The sequence below is a fragment of the Vulpes vulpes genome, chromosome 6 (assembly GCF_048418805.1).
Source record: "Vulpes vulpes isolate BD-2025 chromosome 6, VulVul3, whole genome shotgun sequence".
In the NCBI taxonomy this organism is placed as follows: domain Eukaryota; kingdom Metazoa; phylum Chordata; class Mammalia; order Carnivora; family Canidae; genus Vulpes; species Vulpes vulpes.
The window spans coordinates 49131467-49154634 of record NC_132785.1 but is presented as its reverse complement, the minus strand read 5'-3'; the positions used below and the strand labels follow the sequence as shown (position 1 = coordinate 49154634).

General features: G+C 41.8%; 1 protein-coding gene across 2 annotated transcripts in view; it reads right to left on the bottom strand.

Moving 5' to 3' along the window:
- UBAC2 (UBA domain containing 2) overlaps positions 1–22392 on the bottom strand; it is a 176493-nt gene extending 154101 nt beyond the window's left edge. Inside the window, exon 1 of one of the 2 annotated variants that reach the window (XM_026003686.2) lies at positions 21879–22392. In XM_026003686.2, the coding sequence (XP_025859471.2) occupies positions 21879–22233 (355 nt within the window). In that variant the 5' untranslated portion in view covers positions 22234–22392. The remainder of the gene's footprint in view (positions 1–21878) is intronic. The other variant, XM_072760935.1, reaches the window with a different exon arrangement.
- Between the last annotated feature and the right edge of the window lie 776 nt (positions 22393–23168).

Below are 23168 nucleotides of genomic sequence, written 5' to 3'. Positions count from 1 at the left end.
TGAGATAAGGCAAGTCACTAGCAATCATTCTAGCCTCTCTCTGAATAGAGCCAGGAAGTGGTTCATATATGAAGTACCCAAACAGTGATCAAATGAAAGTTTAAAAAAAAAAAGTCACTTCTCTGCAACAGGTCCTACTACCTCTGAAAATAAACATGTTACAAATTTTGAGAATAACAGACAATATATTAATCTAAAAGTAAAGATGCAAAACATCTAGAGCCAAGATAATATACAACAACAAAGTTTAAGATATTTTGAGGGGGTCATTCACCTCTTTGGTATGACCAAAGAACACAGCCATCTCTTTGTGGCAATGAATAGCAATCAGGCTTTGGTGACTATGTATTATCCCAAAATAATTATTACAGTATATGTGGATTACTTTACACTAAGCACTGTGTTTTAACAAGCACTTTCTGTGTAATACCATCTCAGTGAATGCTTACTGTAACCATGAGGCAGCAATTAGTTATCTGCATACTCTACATGAAAAACAGATTAGAGGGGCAGCTGGGGGGTGGTTCCGTGGTTAAGCATCTGCCTTTGGCTCAGGTCGTGCGTGATCCCGGGGTGCCAGGATCAAGTCCCGCATGAGACTCCCCATGGGGAGCCTGCTTTTCCATATGCCTATGTCTCTGCCTCTGTCTCTGAAAAATAAATAAATAAAATCTTTAAAAAAAAGAAAGAAAGAAAAATAGGCTTAGAAAGGTTAAATAACTTGCCCAAGGTCACAGCTAGTTAGTTGAGGGGCTGAGATTTAAACCCAGTTCTGCCTGATTCTACAGGAAAAAAAAAAAAAAAAGATTTTCTAACATGGAACAAGGAAATATGGTATCTTGATATCATGGTCCATGGTCCAAAGAGATTTTCATTATTACTATTTTTTGTATTTTAAACATTATCTTTTTGGTTCCTCAAAAAGTTAAACACAGAATTACCATATAACCCAACAAATCTACTCCTTGCTATATACCCAAGAGAACCGAAAACAGATGTTCAAACAAAAATCTAAATATGCACATCAGCATTATCATAAGAGCCAAAAAGTGGAAATAATCCCAAATGTTCAACAGACAAATGGATAAATAAAATGTTGGTGTATCCTTACAACAGAATATGACTCAGTCAGCAGAGGAATGAAGTACTGATGCGTGTTTCAGTATGGATGGACCTTGAAAACATCACATTCACTGAAAGAAGGCAGCCACAAAAGCAACATACTGCATGATTCCATTTATAAGTAATGCTCAGAATTTAAAAATCCACAGAGACAGAAAGCAGGTTAGCAGTTGCCAGAGGAAGGGAGGTGAAGTGACTACTTAACGTGGGTACTGGGTTTCTTTTTGGCGTGATAAAAATGTTCTGTTATTAGATAGTGAGTGGTAATGACTGCACAACAATGTGAATGTACCGAAGTCAATAGGTGAACACTACAAAATGGTGAATTCTGTGTCATGTGAATGTTACTGAAATAAAAATAAGCGTTTTTTCCATACTGAAGACACTAACCACAGGTCTTGCAGAGCTTAGCCATGTGGGCTGTTACAGAAGCATCAGAGCTAAAGAGAAACAGGAGGGGCGGGACTGGGGGGGAAGAAAAAAGCAGCAGCCCAGCAACTACGCCGGTCCCTGCAAGTCAGTCATGTAAAAATACACTCATCAAAAACCCCAGTGTGGTTCACACCCCAGAGAGGAGAGACCACCATATCCTATCATACTGGTTTTCCTATTTCTGACCACTTGAACTTAAAACTTCTCAGGGTTCACAAGAATGGTGTCTCATGAAGTAAGTTCCTTAAGGTTTTTCATCAGAAAGGGGCTAGAGCAAAAATAAGTATGGAAGTCCACAACAGTGCACTTCAAGGGCCACCTTCTGCTGCCATCATGATTTCTTCTTTGGCCTATGAGAAAACTAGAAGAAAGCTCAATCCTCACTAAGTTAGGGAGGAACGAGTGTCTTTTGCTGACATCTCAACAAAGATTTCCATAAAATTGCCTGGGAATCAAAAGGCTCCAACTTTATTTTTGTCACATTCATTTCCTATCCACATTCATCCTCATTTACGGAACAGAACTGAAGGATACTGGGCACCTGCCACACTGACTGCTCCTCACGTAGGTCACCAGACAATTTGGCAGAGTGCCTGGCTCATGAGGGCAGCCAATAAACACTGGTTACTGGACCAATGCTGGTAAATTTATCAGGAAAATGAATAGAAGAAATGACAAAGAGTTTCTAGAAAACAACAACAAAACCCTCTAGATACAAAATATATTCTAAATCTAAAATATTTAGACAGTGTAATTTGGGGGTGGGGAGGAAGCAATAAAATTTAAAAAGTTCTAAAACAGAACCTAACACAAAGGCTTACATGCCAGAGAAAAGTGTGCCAAATGTGCAAGTCATCAACAATGGCATTAGTCACCTATGCTTTTATTTTGATCCTGCCACTACCTCAGGTTTATCCTTTTTAGGAAGATTTTACACAAACATAATGCCTTTCAAAAAAAAAAAAAAAAGAACAACCCAACATTAAGCCTTTCATTAAGCATAAAATGTAGTGATTGTTAAAAGTGCTAATTAGAAATAGCACTTAAGTTAGGGAGGAACGAATGTCTTCTGCTCGTTTAATAGGGAATGTAATTATAATGAAATAATAATTTTGAAAACCAAATAAGAAAACCAGAAATTTATCACAGAGGATAAATTATTCAACTGTAAGAATGACTCTGAAAAAGTGAATCTGTAGATAGTTCTGAACCCTGCAATAAACTGTAAAACAAAACAAAACAAAAAAAGTAATTTTAGAAAAGGGGGAAATGTGTGGTTATTGGCAAGGAAATCCATTCAAGTACCTAAAAAGGCCAAGCAGGAGTCAGTGAAACAGGAGAAGTAGATGGATTTCTGTCACATAACAATTCAGTCTCGATGTTGCCAGATATAAGCAAAATCTGGATTTTTATCTTTAATACTCCGACTTTAAACTATTGGGAAAGTAACTCTCTTCTCCACCCCTGTACCCTCACAAACAACACATGAATCATACAAAACACATCTGTTAGCCTATCAGCTTTCAAAGCCTGGTCTAGAGAATCACCAGAGAGGTGGATGTCTACCAGACAAATGCTAATTTAAGAGAGGGCTGAGCTGTAAAGGCCAAGTGAGAGCAAAGTGTAGCCAGTAACAGCGTCCTGACAAGCCACAGATGGTTCCACATGTTCAAAGACCCAATGAATCTTTGAATGAATCAATGCAACGTGACAAGGACACCACAGCTACAAAGATATACACTAGAACATCTGAGAAGACAAATGGGAAACGGAGTTACCTAGTCAGCAGACGTTTAAACACATACTAAATGGATCTATTTTGGGAAAGGATGCAAACAGAACAAATATCCACAAGGTGGGAAAACTCAAGTCTGACTTTAAATCTTTGAGGATCTAATGAACCTCTTCCACTCATGTCTGATGGAAAATCATAAGAGAACCAAATTTAAAATCTATTTGTTTGGATTTTTACATGGTCTTTGGGCACCTAATCTGTGTGTGAACAGACATGCAACTGACATCTCTAAACCCCTCATACTGAGATTGGCTAGCTGATGGGGCAAAAAGCCCCACTTAAACTCTAAGCACTAGGACTAATTCTAAATGGACTACAGAATCAAACAAAAGCAATGAAACCAAAAAGATAGCTAGATAAAATTTCAGTTCAAGATGACAGACTCCTACACCTGTCCACTTTTCCTCCCTTCTAAAGTTATACTGAAATAGAACAACCCTCAAAATACCAGAGAAATGTCTCCTTCCAAATGAGTCCAGGGAACTAATCAATCAATAAGAAGACCTGGGGAGAAGCATGAGCAGCAAGAATTACTCATCAGAATAATATAAATTATTCATAAGAATATTTTTCAAACTGCAGGCATTCCCATTGTCGCACCATAATTGCTATATCCCATATCATGTATCCTATTATTTAATATTTTCTTCAAATCATCATACTATGATTTAGTTAAACAAACATTTTAATTGAAACTTAGAATTACTACAATAAATGGAAAATGAGTGTCACTTTGTCATCAGTAGGTGGTAACTACAAAAATAAACACACTTTATTAAATTCTAACTAATTTTACTGCTGATAGAAAGACCTGGGTCTGCCTCCTGTTCTCTGCTACAATAGGAAACTAGCTGCTCTCAGAGAGGTATTTCAGACTAGTTCCTAGCTGAGACTTGCTCTTTGATGCAATCAAGACGAAAAACTTTCTGAAAGGGAGTCATCATCTTACCTTTGTTTCAATGACACTTAATGTTGGACCCACGTCCTGTTTAAACCATATCCAGTGGTGTCAACCTCACATGTGTACAGGTGACAGCTAGGCCTGCAGGCCTTTCCACAAAACCCCGCCCCTAGACACTTTCTTCCCACACTTGGCCATTCACTCAACCACTCCAGTTGGAAAAAAGGCTTTACCTACAAAATAAAATCCGAGAAATGCTCTCCAAAGAAAGGGGGCAAATCACTTCAGGAGGACCCTGAGAGGGCGGGAAGTCTGAGAAAAAGTACAGAAGAGCTTGGGGCAATATCAAACTCCCAAAGCAGATGACAGCCTGGGTGACAGGCAATGGAAACAAGAGGGGGGGATCCCTGGGTGGCTCAGGGGATCCCTGGGTGGCTCAGCGGTTTAGCACCTGCCTTTGGCCCAGGGCACAATCCTGGAGTCCCGGGATCGAGTCCCACATCGGGCTCCCGGTATGGAACTTGCTTCTCCCTCTGCCTGTGTCTCTGCCTCTCCCTCTCTCTCTCTCTCTCTCTCTCTCCCTCTCTCTATGTGTCTATCATGAATAAATAAATAAATAAAATCTTAAAAAAAAGAAACAAGAGGGGCTAGAGGGTTTACATAAGATGGAAATTCACAGAAAGTGCCAAGCCCGCCTAATTCTGCTGCCTGCACCAGCTTCTCACCCTCCCTTGCCCCAAGGCCTGCTTCCCATCTCTGCGCCCTAGATGGAGACCAGCTTATCCACATGCCCCACATACTTGAGCAGAGCTCACAATCAGCCCTGACGTTTAAAGTATGGGCCTCGTGGAGAAATGACCTAGACCTACCCACAAATAGAGAGAAACCCACACCAACTACTTACGAATTCTTTCACTACATACAAGAGTAGCCAAGCACGTATCTAGAAAGCTCACTACCTGTGTCCTCTAGATGAAAGTTTACTCCAGGAGAGTGTCCTTGGCCTCAGAGAAAAAACAAAGAGGAAGTCAAGAAAAAAATGATGTAACCTTCGAGAAATAGCAGGAATGGAGTTGAACTTAAAGCAGAAGAACTACCAGAAGTGATTAAGAGACTCCTTGAAACAGCACAGGTTTTCTGATCTGGGCTCTCTTTCCTCCTGACTCCAATCACACATCTTGGTTCTATCATAAACATACAATCATAGTAACATAAATAGGACTATTGGTTTTGACTTTCTACATAAAAATCAACTAACTGATAATGCATGAAAGGCTTCATCACCATTACAAAACAGACTGTAGGGAATCCCTGGGTGGCTCAGGGGTTTGGCACCTGCCTTTGGCCCAGGGCATGATCCTGGAGACCCGAGATCAAATCCCACATCAGGCTCCCAGCACGGAGCCTGCTTCTCCCTCTGCCTGTGTCTCTGCCCCTCTGTGTGTGTGTGTTAAACAGACTGTAGGGAATCCCTGGGTGGCTCAGGGGTTTGGCACCTGCCTTTGGCCCAGGGCATGACCCTGGAGACCCGAGATCAAATCCCACATCAGGCTCCCAGCATGGAGCCTGCTTCTCCCTCTGCCTGTGTCTCTGCCCCTCTGTGTGTGTGTGTGTGTGTGTGTGTCTTTCATGAAAAAATAAATTCTTAAAAAAAAAAAAAAAAGACTGTAAACATAGCATATACAGAACACAAACCAGGAATTAGAGTACAGAAGAGGTACACACGTTCTTGATCTAGTTTTTCATTATCACAATAGAGTCTACCAATCATGGCAAAAATTGATAAATCACAAAAAGAAGTTTCCTCCATTATTTAAAACTATAAAGGTAACCAAGGAGTAACCAAAACAAAAGATGAAGGAGATGTTGGAGGTACGGAAATTCCTCATCCTTCATTATGTGGAATCTATACACAGAATCTCCAGTAGTCAACAAATTAGTAGAGGCATAAATACGTCATTCAAAGCTATAATAGAAGCAGCAAAGAAAAAGGAACTTAAAAGTGGTTACTCCTAGTGAGGAAAATTCATATGATATCCTTATTTAATTATTTTTACCATACACTTATATTACTCATAGTAATCACACACATACACAATTCATAGAGAAAAGTAATCTACAAGAATATATTCCATACCATTGCTGGCAATGAGAGAGAATTTCACATTTTGTTTTTTACTCTCCTGGACTGTTCGTATTTGTACCAGCAGTATATAGTATCTTCATAATTAGGTAAAAAGATACAAAAATGTTAGATGAGGGGATCCCTGGGTGGCGCAGCGGTTTGGTGCCTGCCTTTGGCCCAGGGCGCGATCCTGGAGACCCGGGATCGAATCCCACGTCAGGCTCCCGGTGCATGGAGCCTGCTTCTCCCTCTGCCTGTGTCTCTGCCTCTCTCTCTCTCTCTGTGTGTGACTATCATAAATAAATAAAAAATTAAAAAAAAAAATCTTTAAAAAAAAATGTTAGATGAATATTCAACAGATCTCAGAGGCTTAGGGCCTGATAAAGAATAAATTTGGCCTAATAAAATTTATGAGCTAAATATCTTTATTTTAATGACTTATTTATGAAAAAATTTATATGAAAAAATTCATGAATAAAATTAAAAAGCAACTGATAAGTGGTTAAAATATTTATAATATACACCAAGACAAAAGCTAATACTTTACAAGGTTTTTATAAATCAAGTTAATAAAATACTAATATTCCAGTAGAAAAAGAAGGAACCATAAGCAGTCAAATCTGTTCAAAAACTATATTAAAATGGCCAGTAACACAATAGCCAAACTGTGGAAGGAGCCTCGGTGTCCATCGAAAGATGAATGGATAAAGAAGATGTGGTTTATGTATACAATGGAATATTACTCAGCAATTAGAAACGACAAATACCCACCATTTGCTTCAACGTGGATGGAACTGGAGGGTATTATGCTGAGTGAAATAAGTCAATCGGAGAAGGACAAACAGTGTATGTTCTCGTTCATTTGGGGAATATAAGTAATAGTGAAAGGGAATATAAAGGAAGGGAAAAGAAATGTTGGGAAATATCAGGAAGGGAGACAGAACATAAAGACTCCTAACTCGGGGAAACGAACTAGGGGTGGTGGAAGGGGAGGAGGGCGGGTGTTGGAGGGGAATGGGTGACGGGCACTGAGGTGGACACTTGACGGGATGAGCACTGGTTGTTTTTCTGTATGTTGGTAAATTGAACACCAATAAAAATTAATTTAAAAAAATAAATAAATAAAAAATAAAATAAAATGGCCAGTAAAAATGAAAGAGGAAAAAAGTTCACTTTCCCAGATATTCAAAGAAATGCAGATTAAGGCAACAATAAAATGCCATTTTTTCATCTCTCAAGGGGCAAAAATTATTTTAACTTATCGTGTTCCACTGTTACAAGTTTGGTGAGAAAGATATGCTACTGAACTGCTGAGAAGTGTGAAGTAAAATTTATTTACTTATTTGAGAGAGAAAGAGTGCATGGGGAAGGTGCAAGGGGAGAGGGAGAGAACCTCAAGCAGACTCCCTGCTGATGGTGGAGCCTGACTGGGGGCGGTGGGTGGGGGGCTCAATCCCAGGACCCTGAGATCATCACCTGAGTGGAAATCAAGAATCAGATGCTCAAATGACTGAGCCACCCAGGTGCCCCTGTGAACATTTCTTCAGATGAAGTCAAAGAGATGATCAATAACTTTTTTTTTTTAAGATTTATTTATTTATTTATTCAGAGAGAGTGAGAGAGAGGCAGAGACACAGGCAGAGGGAGAAGCAGGCTCCATGCAGGAAGCCCGACACGGGACTCAATCCCGGATCTCCAGGATCACACCCCGGGCTGCAGGTGGCACTAAACCGCTGTGCCACCGGGGCTGCCCGATGATCAATAACTTAATTATAAAGATGTTCAGCACAACACTGTTTAAATGGGAAAATGCTGGAGAAAAACAATTTAATATAACATAGTCTTTCAGAGTTATAATTCTGTATCTAAGATAATTTGGGGGGAGCCAACAAATGCATATTTGAAGGCCATGTCTGTGTAAAACTACATACACATACATGTAGGCATATATACACATGTGAGAGAGGAAAAAATGCACAGGAAAGCACCTGCATGAAAAAAGTCTAAAAGACTGAGCAATAAACTATAGTGATGGTACTATTTCTATGTTATGATTTATATAATTTTTAAATTTTTGGCAGCCAAGCATGTCTCAATTTTGTAATAAGGCAAAACTGTCAGAAGTCAACTTTGAGCATTATTAATGATAGGAGGCAAATTCATTTAAACAGATTAAAGAATACAAAACTGTATACAGGTCCAATTTTGCTTTTAAAAAATGTTTATACATATACATACAGGCCTAAAAAACTTGTACAAAACCAATATGTAAGTAGGGATGAAGCCTGAGCAGTACAGACATTCAACTTTATGTTTCTTCCTTACAGTCCCAAATTTTATACAATGGAAAACCATGCCCTCTAGTCTTAGAGACAAAGAGTAAAGTTAAATCTCTTTGTTGCAGGGCCTCTAAGGGTCTCAGAAGCACTAATCTGCCTTCTCAGTCTTTAAGAAACAGTCTACCTGACAACATTAGGACCACACTCCCCTACAGAACACTTTCCAAAGAATTCTGTGCTCTTTCCACTCTATCACACTACATTCAACGGACTAAGATGATATAACACTGGGAAATGTCTGAAAACAATGGCAATATAACTTACAAAATCTTAAGACAAATATCTGGGAAAGAGAATAATGATTTAAATGAAGGTTAAATTACAATTCTCATTTATAATCATGATTTAAATGAGGGTGAAAACTTAAGCAATGTACAGAACAATGACTCTAGGTGATAACATTGTATTGTATACCTGAAATCTGTTGAGAGTAGACCCTAAATGTTTTCACACATACATATACACACAAAGATAACTATGTGAGGTGATAGATACATTAATTCACTTGATTTCAGTAATCATTTCACAACATGTACATATAACAAAATGTCACATACAACATATATATATATGTAAAGCTTTTGTCAGTTAGATCTCAATAAAGTTAGTAAAAATAAACTAAATAAGGGGTGCCTTGCTGGCTCAGTCAGAAGAGCATGCAACTCTTGATCTCAGGGCCGCAAGTTCAAGCCCCACGTTAGATGTAGATGTTACTAAAAAATATAAATAAATCTTAAAAAAATAAACATTGTAATATTCAACGTAAAAAATAAGCTTAAAGCAATTTAAAAAAAGAAAAAACTCAAGCAGCCCCATACTTCAAAAATGCTGGAGTAAATTATTTACAAGACACTTTTTTTTTTTTTTTTTTTTTTTAAGAGATGGAGAGCAAGAGAGGGTGAGGGGAGGGCAGAGACAATCAAGTAGGCTTTCTGGCTGGTGCAGACCCTAATGTGGGGGCTTGATCCTACAGCCCTGAGATCATGACTGAGCCAAAATCAAGAGTAGGACACTTAACCAACTGAGCCACCCAGGCGCCACAACAAGATATTCTTCAGCATATTATACTCATTAAAATTCTATAGAAATATACTTTTAACATAGCATGATTTAAGATAGGTCCCATCTTCATTAATACAACTGAGACAATTTGAGAATGGAAGAAGGCAGATAGTAACTTGACTAATGAAGGAAGAAAAGGGAAAAAGGAGAAAATGCAAATAATTATAGTTCATTAGCAATGACAAGAAGATCCTAATTAGGTCATGAACTATCCCTACTGAAAGCCAAACTAGATCTTGGTTCCGCCTTAGGAACAAAGAGGGAACAGAGGGAGACTGTGGGGGGGGAGGGGGAGGTAAGGGTTTAAAACAACAGGTAGAACACAGGAGCAGGTGCAAGGGGAGGAAGGAAAAGCAACAGTATTGCAGCTTCCAAGGACTGGGAAACCAGCTCAGCTGCTAAACTGAACTATTATCTTAGTCACCAGACTGACTATCTCAGTGGTCAGGAGACATAAATATAAATAAACTCCCTTAAGTCTGTGAAGCAGTAGTGTGCATTCATTCAGAACACAATGGACTCAGATTGTCTAGGTTCAAATTCTATTTTTTTAAAAATTTTATTAATTTATTTGATAGCACTAACGGGGGGAACAGCAGAGGGAGGAGGAGAAGCAGGCTCCCACCAAGCAGGGAGCCTAACATGGGGCTTGATCCCAGGATCCTGAGATCATGACCTGAGCCTAAGGCAGACGCCTAACTGACTGAGCCACATAGGTGTCCCTAGGTTCAAATGCCAACTGTGCTTCTTACCAGCTATGTGATCTTAGTGAAGCTACTTAAATGTCTGTGCCTAAACTTTCTTATCTGCAAACTGGGGATAATAATCCTAATACCTCATTGTTCTGAGAATTAAATGGGTTAATATATGCAAACTGCTTAGAACAGAGCCTAGTAGTAACTGTTACATAAGCAATGTGTTACATAAATGAAACTTAGACTGTGACAGAAATAAAACCAACAACTTATTACTTATTGATTGAAAATTCTTAAGAAATCATATAGATACACAGAATCCTCATTTAGACTATGATTCTTTCCCCCAGGTATTTTTCCTAACGCTTAGAATTTATATTGCCATTGCTCCTAGCATTTTACTTAAACCTAGACAAACCTGGATTCAGATCCTAGCTCTCTGACAAACTAGCTATGTGATTTTGGACAAATTATATTCTGAGCTTCAAAATGTTCATTTGTATAGCAAAAACAGAACAACAGTATGTAGCATTACTCTGAAAATTAAATGTAATAACTTTTTTAATGTAATAACTTTAGTAAAGCAATCCTTTCTCTCTTAAATTGCTGGTGAAGTTATACAATACCATCCTTTAGGGTTGGAATTTGGCAGTATGTATCAAAAGTTATAAGAGAATACGCTTTTTTTTTTTAAGATTTTATTTATTTATTCATGAGAGACACAAAGAGAGAAAGAGAGGCAGACACATAGGCAGAGAGAGAAGCAGGCTCCCTGCAGGGAGCCTGATGTGGGACTCCATCCCAGGTCTCCAGGATCACACCCTGGGCCAAAGGCAGGCACTCAACCGCTGATTCACCAGGCTTCCCAAGAGAATACTCTTTATTTACTTTTCTTTCATTTCTAGAAACATCTGAAAATTAAGATGCTCTAAGCATCACAATAGGGAGAAAAAAAGAAAGAAAGAAAGAAAGAAAGAAAGAAAGAAAGAAAGAAAGAAAGAAAGAAAGAAAGAAAGAAAAGCACCAACCTAATTCTTTAAGAAGAGCATACTTGGGAAACACTCATGATAAATGAGAGAAAAGCAGGATACACACATAGTCACTGTGATTGCTTTTTAAAAGTCTTGGTGTGAAATAAAGGCAAGTTACAAAATAGTATTTGAGTGTGATAAATTTATTTTTAATTACTTAGATTTTCATTTTTGCACTAGAGTAAGTATGAATATAAACACCAAGATGTCAATAAATGCTATTTTTATTCCTTTCTACTACCTTTCCATATTTTGGAATTTCCTAAAATGAATTCTATTCATTTTATCATAACAAAATCAGTTCATTTAAAACAAGAACATAAATGTGTCAGAAAAAAAGATGAAGAAAATTAAGTGAAATACTAACAGCCCTTTTTTCTATCTTTCAAACTTTCTGTAACATGATTAATTACTTTTAGACTGAAAAAGAAACATTGTTTTTAAAAGCTTTCTCCCTAGAAAACAGTATGGAGTTTCCTTAAAAAGTTAAAAATAGAACTACCTATGACCTAGCAATTGCACTACTAGGTATTTATCCAAAAGAGAGAAAAATGCTGATTTGAAGGGGCACAGGTATCCCAATGTTTAAAGCAGCACTATCAACAATAGCCAAATTATGGAAAGAACCCAAATGTCCATCGACTTATGAATGGATAAAGAAAATATGGTATACACCTACAATAAAATATTATGCAGCCTTCAAAAAGATTGAAATCATGATCCCTGGGTGGCGCAGCGGTTTGGCGCCTGCCTTTGGCCCAGGGCGCGATCCTGGAGACCCGGGATCGAATCCCATGTCGGGCTCCCGGTCCATGGAGCCTGCTTCTCCCTCTGCCTGTGTCTCTGCCTCTCTCTCTCTCTCTCTCTGTGTGACTATCATAAATAAATAAAAATTAAAAAAAAAAAGATTGAAATCTTGCCATTTGCAATGATATGGATGGAACCAGAGTGTATTATGCTAAATGAAGTAAGTCAGTCAGAGAAAGACAAATATGATTTCACTCATGTGGAATTTAAAAAACATGAACACAGGGGAAGGGAAGGGAAGGAAAAATAAAGATAAAAACAGAGAGGGAAGGGGATCCAAGGGTAGCTCAGCAGTTTGGTGCCTGTCTTCGGTCCAGGGTGTGATCCTGGAGTCCCGGGATCAAGTCCCATGTCGGGCTCCCGGCATGAAGCCTGCTTCTCCCTCTGCCTGTGTCTCTGCCTCTCTCTCAGTCTGTGTCTCTCATGAATAAATAAATAAAATATTAAAAAAAAGAAAAAACAGGGCAGCCCTGGTGGCGCAGCGGTTTAGCACCGTCTCTGCATGGAGCCTGCTCCTCCCTCTGCCTGTGTCTCTGCCCCTCTCTCTCTCTCTCTCTCTCTGTGTCTCTATGAATGAATAAATAAAATCTTAAAGGAAAAAAAAAAACTCTAAAAAAAATAAATAAATAAAAATGAAAAAAAACAAAGAGGGAGGCAAACTATAAATATAATTTGGTTGTTGAGGGTTGCTAGACGGGTGGTGGGTGGGAGGATGGGCTAAATGGGTGACAGGCATTAAGGAGGGCACTTGGGATGAGCATTAGTCATTATATGTAAGTGATGAATCACCAAATTCTACTCCTGAAACTAATACTACAGTGTATGTTAACTAACTTGATTTTAAATAAAATAATAAATATATGTATATATATTTTTTAAAGATTTTATTTATTTTTATTCATGAGAGATAGAGAGAGAGAGAGAGAGAGGCAGAGACATAGGCAGAGGGAGAAGCAGGCTCCATGCAGGGAGTCCAATGTGGAACTTGATCCCGGGTCTCCAGGATCAGGCCCTGGGCCGAAGGCGGTGCTAAACCACTGAGCCACCTGGGCTGCCCATAAATATATATTTTTTATATATATTTTATATATATAAATAAATAAATGCATTCCGCCTTGGGATACCCAGCTGGCTCAGTCAGTAGGGCATGCAACTCTTGATCTCCAAGTCCTGAGTCTGAACCCCACACTGTATGCAGTAAATGAATAATTTAAAAAATAAAAAATAATACCAAGCTTATCCTTCCCTAATGAATACCTGCCTTTCCTTCTCAGCTAAAAAAAAAAAAAAAAAAATTAAGATTTTTTTTTTTTGATTGAGAGCACAGTGGGGGTGGATGGGAGAGGGAGAAGCAGAGTGCCTATTGAGCAGGGAACCCAATGCGAGACTCGATCCCAAGACCCTGAGATCACGACCTGAGATGAAGTAAGACACTACACCAACTGAGTCACTCAGGACATCTTCTTAAATAAATAATACATTCCTCAAGAATTTCAATAATAGGGCAGCCTGGGTGGCTCAGCAGTTTAGTGCAGCCTTCGGCCCGGGGTATGATCCTGGAGACCCAGGATCCAGGCCCATGTCGGGCTCCCTGCATGGAGCCTGCTTCTCCCTCTGCCTGTGTCTCTGTCTCTGTCTGTATCTCTCATGAATAAATAAAATCTTAAAAAAAAAAAAGAAGAAATTCAAGAATATACTCCTCCAATACTTAAGAAATATAGGAAATAGCTTCTCCCCAAGAGTCAGGCATTAAAGGCAGTGCAGGGTTTGGGCAATCCAGGCCTGATGAGTTAGTTAATCTTTACTGCAACGAAGAATGAAATTAGAGCAGAGATATATAAATTCTAAAGTCACCTTTAAAGAGGTCAGCCAGGGATGCCTGGGTGGCTTAGTGGTTGAGTGTCTGCCTTTGGCTTAGGGCGTAATCCCGGGGTCAGGGTCCTGGGATAGAGTCCTACATCCAGCTCCTGGGAGTGAGCCTGCTTCTCCCTCTGCTTAAGTCTCTACCTCTCTCTCTCTCTGTCTCTCATGAATAAATAAAATCTTAAAACAAAATAAGAAATAAATAAATAAAGAGGCCAGCCAGATGAATCTTGGCCACCAAAACAGAAACCCAACTAAAGACAATAAAATTGGAGTTTCCGTTAAAGTACCAAATACATAAGCTGCTGCAACCAAAGGGAGGTTCTACACCAAAATGCAGAATTTACAAAGAAAATTAATCTAAATGTAGTACCAAAACTCTTAGTCTCCTCTCAGCCCGATTATGAATATAGAAAGAATGAGTGAAATAGCAAGAGTTCTCTACTGCACAGAGAAAATTAGGAAAAAGATTTGTAGAGTGAGCATCCAAGTGCTTTGAATACAACCATATCTTCACATCACAACCATATCTTCACATCCCCCTTGAGTCAGGGGCTCAAAGGGCCTCTCCAGTGAGTTAAATATGTGACTCAAGAGGTGGGAGTCCAGTGGATTTCCACCTTGGGAAACCTAAAGAGTGGAAGGAGAACCCACATTGATTTTAGGGTTCAAAATGTACAACCAAGGCAAAGAATCAGCAATTCCAGCAGAGAAGTGGTAGACCACATGTAAGAGTCACCACTGGGGTTATCTTTGGCTCAGTGTGACAGTGCCCTTAAGCAAGCCAAAGGACTCCAGAAGGAGGAAACTGAAGGTGGAAGGAACTAAGGAAAAGCAAACCAAAGAAAGCCCAACAACATAAAGATGCATCCCCCGAAGACAGGGGAGCACCAGACATGGGAATCTCAAAAGAATCTCAAGAGCCCTGAGGAGAGTCAGCTGTAACCGTGTACCAGGCTGAGAGAGCCACAAAAGAACTCTCCTAGTTCCTCCCATTCCTTCCTCCTCCCACTCCACCTAATCTAGAACCTAATAAGGGCAAAAACAGAAAATCTGAGAGACAAGAGAGGAACACAAAAAGAGCAGAAGCCAATCACCCTCCTTTCTCTCACAGCAAGTGGTTGTCAAGTACAAGTCTTAACCAGGAGAAAAAGGAAGAAAAAATCTTACCTTTGAATGAAGACTGAAGTACTGATTCAAATACTCAACTGCATATTTATATTTTTACTTTATTTTTTTAAGATTTTTTACTTATTCATGAGAGAGAGAGAGAGAGAGAAGCAAATTCCATGCAGGGAGTCCAATGTGGGACTTGATCCTGGGTCTCCAGGATCAGGCCCTGGGCTGAAGGCGGTGCTAAACTGCTGAGCCACCTGGGCTGCCCTATTTTTACTTTTTTTATTTAATTTTTGTAGAGAGGTTTTTGGTTTTTTTGTTTTTGTTTTTGTTTTTTTTTTAATTCATAGAGACACACAGAGAGAGAGAGAGAGAGGGGCAGAGGGAGAAGCAGGCTCCATGCAGGGAGCCCGACGTGGGACCCGATCCCGGGTCTCCAGGATCACACCCCGGGCTGCAGGTGGCGCTAAACCGCTGCGCCATTGGGGCTGCCCGATTTTTTACTTTTTTTTAAAGTAAGCTCCAGGTCCAACATGGGACTTGAACTCATGACCCTGAGATCAAGAGTCACATGCTCGGGATCCCTGGGTGGCGCAGCGGTTTGGCGCCTGCCTCTGGCCCAGGGCGCGATCCTGGAGACCCGGGATCGAATCCCACGTCGGGCTCCCGGTGCATGGAGCCTGCTTCTCCCTCTGCCTGTGTCTCTGCCTCTCTCTCTCTCTCTCTGTGTGACTATCATAAATAATAAATAAAAATTAAAAAAAAAAAAAGAGTCACATGCTCTACCAACTGAACCACCCAGGAGTCCCTAACTGCATATTTTGAATTTTATTTTTTATTTTTTTCATATTTTGAATTTTAAATTGAGCCTCTATTTTGTGACTTTTATTCCCTAAGATTATTGCTACTTGAATGTACTTTTTGTCTTTTATTTGCTACTGAATTCCAAGCACCTGAAGAGTGGCTGGCTCACAGGAGTGCTCATTAAACAGTTGCTGAATCAATAACTTGAAGAGTAAATACAAAGTCATAGGTCTGATACCCTTTCACAAAAGCACAAAGCTCTCCAAGCTGAGTACATTTTAAAGAGATGGTGAGAGATAAAAATATTTGATCGTCTCCTACAGGTTTGATATTTAACACACTGAATCCATAACACAGCTTGGTACTTTGTACCACTACAGCACAAAAATAGCGGTAGTGGTAAATTTTCATGGTGTCCATTTCAGCCTTATGCAGGGGACAGAGTAGGCAGGCCGTGAATGACCCCACCAATCCTTACGGCTCACCCATCTCTAGAGTGAGATGAATGTCCTTACTGCAGGCTCACACCACTCACTGGACCTTGGATGCATCCAATTTCCCTAACTACATCTGATTCCAGGCTCTCTAACTGGTTTCGGGCCAAAACCAGTTTCACTGGTTTCAGTTCAACTCAAAACCATATTTCTCATGCTAATAAATTTGCTCCGGTTTCCATCTCAGTGCTGTGTAAATTTTAGTTAACAAAACATCCAAGCTCCTGAGTCTTCAAAGGGCCTAACTCAGCTGTGTCTTCCCCAGATTCCCTCCCTGCTGCATGTCCCCATGGTCCAGTCTCACTACTTGTACTGTCCACCTAGTTCACTCCTTATCTCAACAAAGCAGGTTTCAGCCTTAATGCACCACTGAAACTGCTCTCCTTACAGTAACTATAATAACCCAGTAATGCCAAATTCAGTAAACTCTGAGGAGATGAGAGAAACTAAGTAGAGGTGGTCAAGAGGTATGAAGAAAACCAGGTGGGCATGGAATTCAAAAATAAAAGTCAAGGAGTGCAGAATTTTAGAAGGAAATGTTCACCAAGGCTAATGCAAGAGAACATTCCACTAAGTCAAGGACTGAGAAGCATCTGGTAGATCCACTGGAGTGGACGTCCCTGGTCACCTGGTCCAGAGGAGTTTTTGTGGCACAGTGGGGCAGATTCAACATCACAGTGGGGCAGTGAGCAACATCAAAGAACAGCTGATGAACTGCAGAGGGCTAAAGATTAGGGAAGTGAGAGAGGAAATAAAGTGAAGATCATCTTTCAAGGACCAAGGTTGGGAAGAAGAAACAGAAGTCAGCAGCCCGGAAGGTACAGGATAGGGTCAACAGATGGGCTATGCTTTTGTATTCTTGAGAACACACTCAGAAGGATCCAGTTAAAAATACCTAACCCTGGCCAAGGAGCTTTACACACAGTAACTCTTAATCTTCACAACAACTCAACAAAATAGACAATAATATTCTCTCCTTTCCACAGGTAAGGGATCTGAAGTACTCTGGGAGTCTCTGGAAAGCCCACTACAGCATCAACAGGAGAAAGCACCAGATTTAACCACATGCCAGGCTCATCCTCTCAGAGGAGAGGATGAAGAAGTGGTGTTAGAAAAGGCAGTAGAGAATGAGTTAAGAAGAGATGGGAGGTGGGCTCCAGCTAGAAGAGTGCTTTATTCTTTTAGCTTGGGGAAAAGGGAAAGGAACAAAATCTGCATGCCTGACCAACTCCTACTCATCCCTCAAAGATCAACTCAAGTATCACCTACAATGGGAAGTCACTGACAACTGTTAAAGGGTAGATATAATAAACAAGTGACAGCCCTTATTCTGGGGTACACTAAGATGAGATGGGTAGGGGCCCCTGGGTGGCTCACTCAGTTAAGTGTGTGCCTTCAACTCAGGTCTCCATCTCCCTCTCCCTCTGCCCCTCCTCCCCGCTTGTGTGTGCTCTCTCTCGCAAATAAATAAATGAAAATCTTGGGATCCCTGGGTGACTCAGGGGTTTAGCACCTGCCTCTGGCCCAGGGCATAATCCTGGAGTCCCAGGATCGAGTCCCACATCAGGCTCCCTGCATGGAGCCTGCTTCTCCCTCTGCCTGTGTCTCTGCCTCTCTCTCTTTCCCCCCTCCCCACCCCTGTTTTCTGCCTCCCCTACCTTAGTGAATAGTAAGATCATCTGTCTACCCAGAGCCACCTTCAACTCCTCCTCCCGCAAATCCAACAAGTTTTATTGACACAATCTACCTACTTGCACATCTTTAAAATCCTCCTTCTCTAACCTGTTCACTGCTACTACTTTATCTGGTGCCTTCAGCATCTCCCACTGGACTCTATTCTCTCTGCCTCTTCTGTTGGCCACCCTCGTTTTGATCCAAATCTCTTTTTCCCTTAGAATCTCCTGGGGATACTTTAAAAATTCAGATTTCTGATGCCCACATTAGCCCTTCTCAATCTGTCTCTCTGGGGATGAGACCCAGGTGTATGGACATTCAGAAAGCTCCATGGCTGATATTTTTTACAGCTAGGACTCAGGCAGCATGTGAAAAATACTGCTCCCATCACCAACAATAATCTCCCATCTTCCTTCCCATGGCAACATGTAGCATTCCCAAGTAGTGATCTAGATCACCACCTTCTGCTTCTCTGGACTTTCCTCTATCATTCATTCCTATCTGTGTTCCTGATGAGGAAGAACCTTAGCCATTCCTCTCTGCCTTCTTCCCTAGCTCCTCCCTCTTCTCTATCTTCAAGTGGATGATTTTACCACACACCTCCTAAACTGCTCAGTCCAGCCATAACCAACAATCCTCTAATTCATTACTTCCTGCTTCTTTGCCAGGCTTGCCCGGGCCCCATCCCTCTTTGAGGCCCTCTCCCTACTTGCATGCCTGAAAAATTCTTACTTATCCGTCAAAACTCAGTTCAAGTATCACCCTATGCTAACAACTGTGCCTCTCCCCTCACCAGACCATCCCAGGCAATACACCCACAGCACCAAGTACACAAGTTGTTTCGTTTCTTTTTAAAAATATTTCCCTACTAGACAATGAACTCCTTGAGTCTGGGAAGTAAGCCTGGAATACATTAGACATGCAATTAATGTAGGTTATGTCTATTGTTACCCAGTGAATATACTACGAAGTGACTAAGTAATGGGAAAACTTATTAGTAAGTATAATAAATGATATATTTATTACTTAACATATAATTAAGTGATGCACTGGTCTATAAACAAGCACCCTAAAATACGTCTTAAACATGTTTCCTTCGCACTTTTATGGAGTTATAACTACATGACTAGATAGAGAGCAATACAGTTTCAAAGACAGTCAAAAATGTCCTACCCTTGATTTAACACCCAGCTTTCTTTAGTACCTTGAAAATGCCCTGCCGTGCCTGTTTCGGTCTTTGTGTTTGCTGTTCCCTTTCTGCAAAATGCACATTTTTTGACAAATTCTGACGTGGCTGGCTCCTTCCCACCATTTGGTTCTCACCTCAAATGTCACATTCCCAGGTTACCTTCCCTGACCACACTTGCTGAAGCAGGCAATCATGCCATTACATTCATCTTGTCTTCGTGACACTTATCACTAACTAAGGGAAATCACACTGTTTGTTAACTTATTGCATGTTGGTCTCCTTTATCCTGTTTACCTCTCTATCCTTTGTACACAGTGTGTGGCTTACCCAATAGACACTTAATGAATAAATAAATCAGAAGGCAAATATAACACTAAAACCCCATTATCTACCAGTCACAAAATGAGGAACCTATGCAGGTGGTAGGAAATGCAGAGACTTTTTCTCTTGAAAAGAGAATGCTACTCATCATCCATGGGGTCATGGGTAGGCAGATTAGCCTTCCTTAGGATACTTAACTTAAAATCTGAGCTTTGACTTGCCAAAGAGCCATACAACTTAGTAAATGAAATCACTTCCCTCTTAGTGGGTAGCCTTGCAAGGAGAAATTTTAAAGTAGGTAACTGCTCATACCCAGTCTTGCCAAGACCAGTCCTGGAAAAACCGCCCAAAGTCCACTGTAAACACTGCAAACACAAGGGACCAAGACGTGTTCAACATCGCAATCCCAGCACCTAGCAGTTTCTAGCTCACAGTAGATGTTCAAAATGTTTGTTAAATAGGCACATAAGACATGGCCATCTGAGGAACGGCCATCCCATCAAGTCTTTACCCTGAGGAAACACTTACTTTAGAAACAGAGCAAGACAGCTTAGGCCCTAGCCTAAGCCTTGGCCTATGCCTCTCCCTGGGCAGGAGTTTGGTTCCTAGAATTCAGTACTCATCAACCCTGTGCCACGTGATCAAGTGTTAACCCCACTGTCACCACGTATCAAATCTGAATAAACTTTGCAATACAATGGCTACTACAATATAGTAATCACCAGCAGTAACCAGTAACGCAGTAATGCAGTATAGTAACCTTTTTAACTTTTTCATGTATTTTGGTCAGCAAGTAAAAATAGCTCAGAATGTTGAAATAACTAAAATGGAAGATTCTACCATTAATTTTATATCCACCAGTGTAGGACTCACTGTGTGATCCCAAGAAAAATCATCACTTTCTTGACCAGCAGTATCAACAGTCCTATGTATGTATTTTATCTCAAGGGTGGTTTGGAGAAGATCAACTAGCTAGTAGTTGTAACCTACTCTGAGGCCAACGAGTACCATAAATCGAATTAATTATGAAACAAGGAAAATCATAAATACTCAACCCGCTCCAGAACCTGAGAGGTTGAGAGAGGAAGATTTAACATTACGCCTGTGGCTCTGATGGTCAGTCTCAGACTAAGACCTGTATTCTCAGAAAAGATGTCTAACAATCACAATACGTCTTTTAATTTTTGAAAATGTCAACTGCTTCCATACTGAGGCACGATTAAGTTTGCGTGCAGAGAGCTCTGAAGTACCAACAGTGACAAGCAATTTTAAATTACGCCTGTTCAAACAGTTCCTGTTACTGTACCAGTGCCTAACCTCGGTGCTGTTTACTTAACATACAGTCCACCTTACCAAAAGCCAACTAAACCATTTCAGCAGAAAAAAAAAAAAAATGTTATTTAAAAGGCTCCATGCACGGCTTTGCCCTCTACCTGCTGACCACCGCGGACGTTCAAGTGAACGATGATAGCAACATCCAGCAGCAATGTCCGCACTTCCCTGCCAAATGACTTCTTAACTTCCTTCCACTTTAATGTACTTTAATCAGTTTTTATTTGTCGAAAAACTCTCCCGGGAAACCGAGGAAGAAAGAAATCTAAGTAAACCCTTGGGGTCGGCTCCTGAGACCGAGGCTGGAATGTGCACCTGGGGGAGAGCCAGTTCGGTCCCTCTGTAGCCTAAATGGAGCAAGGTGACTGGGAAGGGGGCAGGCTTCCAGCACCGGCTCCACCAGGACAGCCTCTCCTTTCAGCCTGGCACCCGCGCCGCTGAGCGCAAGGGGTCGAGCCCGGAGAACACCCGGACGCCCAGGCCGACCCTAACTTTCCAGTCCACCTGGAACACCTGAGCATCGTACCTGGGGTTCACAGGTGAGGGCCGGGGCTGCCGGCGGGACTCGGCGCCCACGGGCCCCTCCGGGCTGAGGTGGGGGCCGTGCCCGCTGCCCCTCACCCGCAGGAGGAGCCCCCAAGGTTCGGGCGCGGGGATGGAGGGTCGGCCCCCAAACCTCCTACAACCCCGAGGGTCCCCGCTGCCCCCAGGCTTCTCAAGGAGGTGCCCAGGGTGCCGCGTGGGAAACAGCCAGGATGGCGGCGGCCGGTACTCACAAAGCCCGCTGGAGCCGGTGCTGGCGAACATGGTCCCGCCGGACCCGGAGCCCCCGAGGGGGGACAGGGGGAGGGGAAGTGGAGGTGGAGGGACCCGGAGACCGCGCAGGCGCACTCCCGCGCAGCGGCGAATCCGGCAACTGGATTCCACTCCTGGGGCTGCCCGTGAGCGGCGCATGCGCGGCCCGTGGGACGCGCCGCTCCGCCCGCCCCTTCCCTTCCTGCTGGGGAAGGGAAGTCGGTCCGCAGCCGGAGGGGTCCGCCCGTCCGGGTTTTTCCGACTGCCGCGGGCCTCCTTTAGTGAAGGAAGGGGAGATCGTGGGAGGAGCCGGAGGGCCACTGCTGCGAGCAGCATCTCAGCGCTCAGCGGCGCCCCACGCCCCGTGGAGCAGCGTGGCAGCGGATTCCTCCGGCGTGCCGGCGTCGGGGCGGGGGTGGGGGGGCGAATTCCTCGCGACCTCTAACCTCTCCCGGGACGGGACGCGGGCGAGCTCCACGCATGCTCAGTCTGTCTGGGCGCCGAAGCTCGCTCCCCGAGGGCGTCGGCCGGGGCTCCCCGGAGTTGCGGCGTCCGGCCGAGGGCGAGAGGCTCTGCGCCGCCTTGCTCCCGGGGCTTCTGCTCTGGCGCCCGTCCAGACCTGGCCTTTTTTTTTTTTCCCCTCTTGCAAAATGATATTAATCCTTAAGGCAAAGTCATGGTTTTTTAAATGAGTTTGGACCTGAAAACTCTATTATCTAATGTAGTTATTAATACTTTTTGCGAAATTGACAAGGCTAAATGAAAAGGACACCTTACAAAACTACAGGAAAAAAAAAACAAAACAAAACATTTTTTTTAGTGTTTATAAGGGCCAGGCGCCGAGCTCAATCTGGAATTTGTGGATCAAACACAGCCCCTGCCTCTAAAGAGAGGTGCCAGTGACCCAAAATTTCAACACGGATTTATTGCTAGAAGGCGAAAGTATAAGTGACTTATTTATTGGGCTTTTCTTTGTTTTTGCAGAAGCTGTTGGTTAGCAACAAAACCGGTAGCCAGCATAGGTCACTGGTTCTCAAAGTAGGTGTGGCTACTTCCCCCACCCCAATTTGGGGAATCCAGAAGGCCAGAACTATTTTCATGATTGTACAAAGACATTTCCTTTTACTCAGTATACAGTGGAGTTTCCCATTGTGCCTTTGGAAGGGCTGCAAACTCTGTGAATCCAGCTGATCAATGCATCATGTTACAAAATCCTGCGTGGGTAAGATGGAGTCAAACTGCAAGATAGATGAATATCTATGCCATTCACT